The 7,264-nt window shown below is 40.3% G+C and overlaps 1 protein-coding gene across 1 annotated transcript; it reads right to left on the bottom strand.

Annotated features, from left to right (window-relative positions):
• Positions 1-6,475: 6,475 nt before the first annotated feature.
• On the bottom strand, positions 6,476-7,177 carry LOC123732502 (piggyBac transposable element-derived protein 3; the record flags this gene model as incomplete). Its single annotated transcript, XM_045711703.1, is given in 1 exon segment — positions 6,476-7,177. A coding segment is annotated over 1 exon segment (193 nt), but the record flags the coding sequence as incomplete, so codon positions are not given.
• Positions 7,178-7,264: the final 87 nt, after the last annotated feature.

The raw sequence follows: 7,264 nt of genomic DNA, 5'->3' as shown, positions 1-7,264 counted from the left end.
TGAATGAGCACTGGCTAACCTCTGGCTAACGTTGGAGTTCAGCTAGCCACGGTTAGCGGTCCTCAGCTATCCATTAGCTCGAAAAGCTATCGCCAGTTTTTGTACAGCGCGACTCAGACCAGAGCATACCGGACCTTTTCTCTCTCCATATCCCCGGATTTCTATCGCAGGCTCTGGACATTTACACCTGGATCTTGCAGCTAGCTAGCTGCTACCTGAGGAGTGACTATTGGCAACGTCGGTCCCGGAGTTAACATAAATTATTCTGGAGCTAGCCAGCTGAAGAGTTCCATCAGCCTCTCCTGGGCTACAATCACCTATCCGGACCCGTTTTACTGCCGATGCCCAAGGGAGTTATCTAACTGGCCCCTCCGTCGAGATGTAACCTGAATGCTCATCTGCGGCCCGCTAATCGTTAGCTGTCTTATCGGCTGCTATCTGAATAGGTCTATCGGACAATTTTCTTGGGCCACTATAACTAACTATTTTGCCCCCCTACCACACGGAACCCCACTAATCTACAGACGGAAACGCACGAGGTGGCTAAAAACAGACCTCCCTCCATCTTCTACCAGCTTGCTACCTATGGCTCGGCTAGCAATCTAATTCTCACTGGACCCTTTGATCACTCGGCTAAGCATGCCTCTACTTAATGTCAATATGCCTTGTCCATTGCTGTTCTGGTTAGTGTTTATTGGCTTATTTCACTGTAGAGCCTCTAGCCCTGCTCATTATACCTTATCCAACCTCTCAGTTCCTCCACCCACACATGCTATGACATCTTCTGGTTTCAATGTTTCTAGAGACAATATCTCTCTCATCATCACTAAATGCCTAGGTTTACCTCCACTGTATTCACAATCTACAATACCTTTGTCTGTACATTATACCTTGAAGCTATTTTATCGCCCCCAGAAACCTGCTCCTTTTTCTCTCTATTCCGGACGTCACAGACGACCAATTCTTATAGCTTTTAGCCGTATCCTTATCCTCATCCTTCTCTGTTCCTCTGGTGATGTAGAGGTGAATCCAGGCCCTGCAGTGCCTAGCTCCACTCCTACTCCCCAGGCGCTCTCTTTTGATGACTTCTGTAACCGTAATAGCCTTGGTTTCATGCATGTTAACCTCTATGGGCTAGGTGGGATGCTAGCGTGCCACCCGTGGTGCACTCCATCAACAGCAGGTGCATTTCAAGAGCGGCAAATTTGAATCCAAATAAATGTCAAAATTCAAATTTTTCAAACATACAACTATTTTACACCCTTTGAAAGATAAACATCTCCTTAATCTAACCACGTTTTACGATTTCAAAAAGGTTTTACGGCGAAAGCATAAATTTAGAGTATGTTAGGACAGTACATTTACAAGAGTTGTGTATAATGTTTTGTCAATTCAAAGACAGGGTCACCAAAACCATAAAACCAGCTAAAATGATGCACTAACCTTTTACAATCTCCATCAGATGACACTCCTAGGACATTATGTTAGACAATGCATGCATTTTTAGTTCTATCAAGTTCATATTTATATCCAAAAACAGCGTTTTACTATGGCATTGATGTTGAGGAAATCGTTTCCCTCCAATAACCGGCAGTCAAGTCAGCGTCACAAATTAAATAATTAAAATTAGAAAACATTGGTAAAATATTATATTGTCATTTAAAGAATTATAGATTTACATCTCTTGAACGCAATCAACTTGCCAGATTTAAAAATAACCTTACTGGGAAATCACACTTTGCAATAATCTGAGCACTGCGCCCAGAAAAATACGCGTTGCGATACAGACTAGACGTCATGTTGGGGAGATCTAAAATCGAAAATACTATGTAAATAATCCATTACCTTTGATTCTCTTCATCAGATGTCACTTCCAGGTATCACAGGTCCATAACGAATGTAGTTTTGTTCAAAAAAGCTCATCATTTATGTCCAAAAATCTCCGTCTTGTTAGCACATGATCTAAGCCAGCCGGACTTCTCGTCATGAACGAGGGGGAAAAAATATATTTATGTTCGTTCAAACATGTCAAACGTTGTATAGCATAAATCATTAGGGCCTTTTTAACCAGAACATGAATAATATTCAAGGTGGACGAATGCATACTCTTTTATAACGTATTGGAACGAGGGTACCCAACATGAACTCGCGCGCCAGGTGTCTAATGGGCCATCATCGTTCCATGGCTCTTGTTCGGTCAGATCTCCCTCCAGAAGACTCAAAACACTTTGTAAAGGCTGGTGACATCTAGTGGAAGCAATAGGAAGTGCCAAAATATTCCTCAGCCCCTGTGTTTTTCAATGGGATAGGTTTAAAGGTAATACAACACATCAGGTATCCACTTCCTGTCAGAAAATGTCTCAGGGTTTTGCCTGCCAAATGAGTTCTGTTATACTCACAGACACCATTCAAACAGTTTTAGAAAATTTAGGGTGTTTTCTATCCATATGTAATAAGTATATGCATATTCTAGTTACTGGGTAGGAGTGGTAACCAGATTAAATCGGGTATGTTTTTTTATCCAGCCGTGCAAATACTGCCCCCTAGCCCTAACAGGTTAAGGGACTGCAAAAACCATGAGAGAATACACACAGGGGAGAAGCCTTACCACTGCTCTCAGTGTGGCAAGTGTTTTAACCTGCTAAGAGCCCTGAAACACATGAGAGAATACACACATGGGTGTTCCCATTGTAAAAAAAAGTTTTAAACAGATAAGCTACTTGAAAAAACATGAGAGAATACACACAGGGTAAAAGTCTTACAAATGCTCAGACTGTGGGAAGACATTACTCATCACAGTCACTTAAAAGTCATGTGAGAATCCACACAGGAGAGAATAATTACTTATCCTAGTGTGTAAATTGATATTTCACATCACATTGACTTAAAATTCATCAGAGAACATACACAGTGCTCCCGTTGTCTTATATTTTTGACCGATAATGTGTTTACCTGTTTATACCATATGAAATTGAATTGTACAAAGTATACTCAAACATATATTTTTATGTTTTTATCAGAAAACATGAATTGAATATGGAGTATGTCAGTTTGAATATAAAGTAGATCAGATTCCTTCTGTTTTAAATGGTCCTTTTTTAAACTGTGTTTGTCATTCCTCCAGCACTACAGATAATCAAGTGATATTTGGACGTGATGCATTTGTTCCATTGTTTACATTTGCATTGTTGGCCCACTGATGGTTTAATGAAATGAAAATGTTCACAGACTGTAATGGAAATGTGTGTCCACATAACTGAGTATGTGACTGACCTTGTGAAACTGACCTATTATAATCTCCTGTTCCTGGGAGTATCATCCTGCGTTGCAAACTAGCTTGGACCTGTGTCCTTGTATGAATGAAGTCCCTCCCAGGAACAGGAAACTATAAAGATATGTGCTCATCACCCAATGCTTCACGAATTCAGACTGTCTCCTCTACGCTGTGTAACTCTGTTATTCTCTCTGAGCTCAGAAATAAACAATCTTGGTTTGACTTGGACTCCAGCAGATCCTTATTTTATAATATCCACCACAACTCTCCCACAGATTGCTGTTTCATCGTTGTCTCAATGAAGAGTTCTTTGTTTTACTTTCCTGGGGGCATTTACAAGCCTCCCACTGGTTGAAAAACATTATGTCCATGTCATTTCAACAAAACAAATCCATGTGATGATGTTTAATTAATGTGGAAAACTGATTGGATTTGTAAAAAGCCATGATCAGGTATTTTTTCACCGAACTGGCAACCTAAATCCAATGACATGTGACATTTTGTGTAGTAGTAGGACTGCTGACTTCCTATCTGACTGGTAATAGGACTTCACTCTACTTCCTATCTTTAATAACTTCATGCTACTTCCTATCTGACTGGTAAGGATTCACTGCTACTTCCTATCTGACTGGTAATAGGACTTCACTGCTACTTCCTATCTGACTGGTAATAGGACTTCACTGCTACTTCCTATCTGACTGGTAATAGGATTTCACTGCTACTTCCTATCTGACTGGTAATAGGACTTCACTGCTACTTCCTATCTGACTGGTAATAGGACTTCTATTTATTCAATCAATCAATCAAATTTGTATGGCCTTTTTTTTTTTTTTACCTCAGCAGTGGTCACAAAGTGCTTTTACAGTAATCTGGCCCAGAGAAACCTTGGACATACAGGGCACCACTGCTCCTGCCTTTCTCCCTGTGTGATGTCATATCCTTTTCCTGTTAAGGCACCTGACCAGCTGAGTGCAGGTGGGCACTCCTGTGAACATGGGGCTGAAGATCAGACAGTGAAGAGACTCCGGGGGCAGGGATGAAGGCTGTAGGAATGAAGATAGCATAACTTTCTGTAGGCAGTATAGCATAACTTTCTGTAGGCAGTGTAGCATAACTTTCTGTAGGCAGTGTAGCATAACTTTCTGTAGACAGTGTAGCATAACTTCCTGTAGGCAGTGTTTGAAAGTAGTGGAATAAATGACATGGAATTAAAAGGTGTGGTGTTTACTAATGAGTATGTACAATGTTTATTGTGTGATCAAAATCTACTATAAAAATGATAGTCGTCTTAGTTTACCATACTTAATTGCCAATCAACTATCCCAGCATGAACAGCAGCCTCAGAACAAATTCTTATTTACAATGGCAAAATGCCTGCTGTTGGGCAGTAAACACAGATCAATGACAGCATGGCAAAATGCCTGCTGTTGGGCAGTAAACACAGATCAATGACAGCATGGCAAAATGCCTGCTGTTGGGCAGTAAACACAGATCAATGACAGCATGGCAAAATGCCTTCTGTTGGGCAGTAAACACAGATCAATGACAGCATGGCAAAATGCCTGCTGTTGGGCAGTAAACACAGATCAATGACAGCATGGCAAAATGCCTTCTGTTGGGCAGTAAACACAGATCTGGTTATTTTGAAGATACTTTTTATGAAGTTGTTAGCAAGAATAAACAATGCAATTAACATTTTCCCAAACTAGTCAGCAGATGATTTTTTCAAGTTGTTTCTTGCGTGACGTATAATCTAGTGGACGGGACCGTTCGACACAAGGCTACTGATTCAGACAGATCAGTAGCTTGCTAGCCAACGTTCTATACTGAAAACGGGTACATTCTGAAAGATTTTGTTGACGTGATAACAAAAATGTTATTCACTTCTGAATTCAGGATAATGCTGTTTGTTTTATTTTACTTAAATGTTATTTATGTCTCATACTATGCGAATACACTACCAAGCAATGCAAGTAGATATTTGGAATGAACCCCAAAGCAGTTTTTGATCAAGAATTTAAGAAAACCAGTAGTCATGATCAGACTATGCTTCCTATTCAGGCATCATATAATGCACAGCCACATGCAAATACATGAACTCCACCAACATTTTAAAAAAAACTTTAACATGACTACTGGTGATGGTTAGATTGCATTATTTTTCTTTGTACATGGTGTGCCCGCCTCCTGAGTCTGACTAAAAGTCCACTCGGAATACCTCTTCTCTACCGTCGGCGACGAGCCCTGGGGGGTACGAACAAAGGATCCAATTCTGGAAAGTCGTATTCTTGGTCGTAATGCTGGTGAGTTACCGCCGCTCTGATATCCAAATGTTATTTCCGGCTGTATTTAATAACACAACAAACATTCTGGGCTAATAGAAATAACACACACAAAACACTGCAAAGTTGCTAAGGAGCTAGAAGCAGAGTTTAGAATATGTCTCTTGGGAATATTTTAACTTGGCACATACTGTGCATTGGGAAAGTATTCAGACCCTTTTACCTTACAGCCTTATTCTAAAATGGATTAAATAGTTTTTTTCCCTACACACAATACCCCATAATGACAGAGCGAAAACAGGTTTGTATTTTTTTGCAATGTTGTGAACAATTATAAATGTACGCGACCCACCATTAACAGGGTCACAACCCATACTTAAGAAAGGCGGTTGTAGGGTCATACCCAAAACTCGATGCAGTAATCGCTGCCAAAGGTGCTTCAACAAAGTACCGAGTAAAGGGTCTGAATAGTTATGTAAATGTGATATTTCCATTTTTTATTTTAACCTGTTTTTGCTTTGTCATTATTGGGTATTGTGTAGATTGATTAAAAATAAATACATTTTAGAATAAGGCTGTCACGTAACAAAATGTGAAAAAAGTCAAGGGGCCTGAATACTTTCCGAAGGCACTGTATTTGCACCCTCTCAGTAAACTAATCCATGGCAGAGGCCTAGACTAAAATCCAATTTATGCTTTTTCCAAAAATTTGGTCTTAGGCTCCATATGGAGGGTTAAAACCTCTTCCAGATAGGACCCTTCATCTCAATTTCCACCTAAAATGACACCCTGCCTGCATCTCAGGACCCGAAGCAGGGATATGCATATTCTTGATACTATTTGAAAGGAAACACGTTTGTGGAGATGTGAAATTAATGGAGGAGAACATAACACATCTGGTAAAAGATAAAAACAAAAACATGTTTTCAATTTTTATTTGATCATCTTTGAAATAAGAAAGGACATACATTGAGATGGACGCTGGGGATCATTTATATGTTGTCCACAACAGGGCAACAGTATATGTGCAAAGTTTGACTGATAACTTCAGGAATGAGCGAGTTACATGACATTTAGTATGAAGTCACCCAGGTGTCCCACACGAGTTGCCCAAATGTACCCAAGTGGCCAAATTGATACATTCAAGAAAATACCTATATAGAACAACACAAGAGGGCAACAGTAGTTGTGCAAAGTGTCAGACTGATAACTTCAGGAATGAGCGAGCAACATGACAGTTAGCATGAAGTCACACAAGTTGCCCAAATGTACCCAAGTGGCCAAATTGGTGAAGTGATACATTTTTATGCAAATAACTATATACAACATAACAAAATGCTATTCTTACACACCATTTTATAAAATAAAAATGTTTTAAAAAAAATATTTTAAAAAACAAGGGTAAACCCTTGGAAGACCCTCAGTCCTCTACACAATATCGTGCTGCTGATGCCATGTCCCATAGCAGTCTCTTTCTGCTGTAAAGCAGAGGCAAACTGAACAAGTGCTGCAGGTGATGGGGGACTTCATGCGACAAAGAACACAACGACGCCTCCATGCTGTGGCCTTTTGGCCCCGAGGCACATTCATGCCTGCAGTTATGAATTTTGGCATGTGAACAACAATGGTGACAGGAGTAGAGGGGACAGAAGGTGCTGCAGTGGACTTTGTGCCGTAGCCAGCAAGCTCCCGGATGAGCAGCTCTCTG

The sequence above is a fragment of the Salmo salar genome, unplaced genomic scaffold (assembly GCF_905237065.1).
Source record: "Salmo salar unplaced genomic scaffold, Ssal_v3.1, whole genome shotgun sequence".
Taxonomy (NCBI): Eukaryota; Metazoa; Chordata; class Actinopteri; order Salmoniformes; family Salmonidae; genus Salmo; species Salmo salar.
Note: the sequence above shows the minus strand (reverse complement) of the source record. Positions and strands in the feature narration are given on the sequence as shown.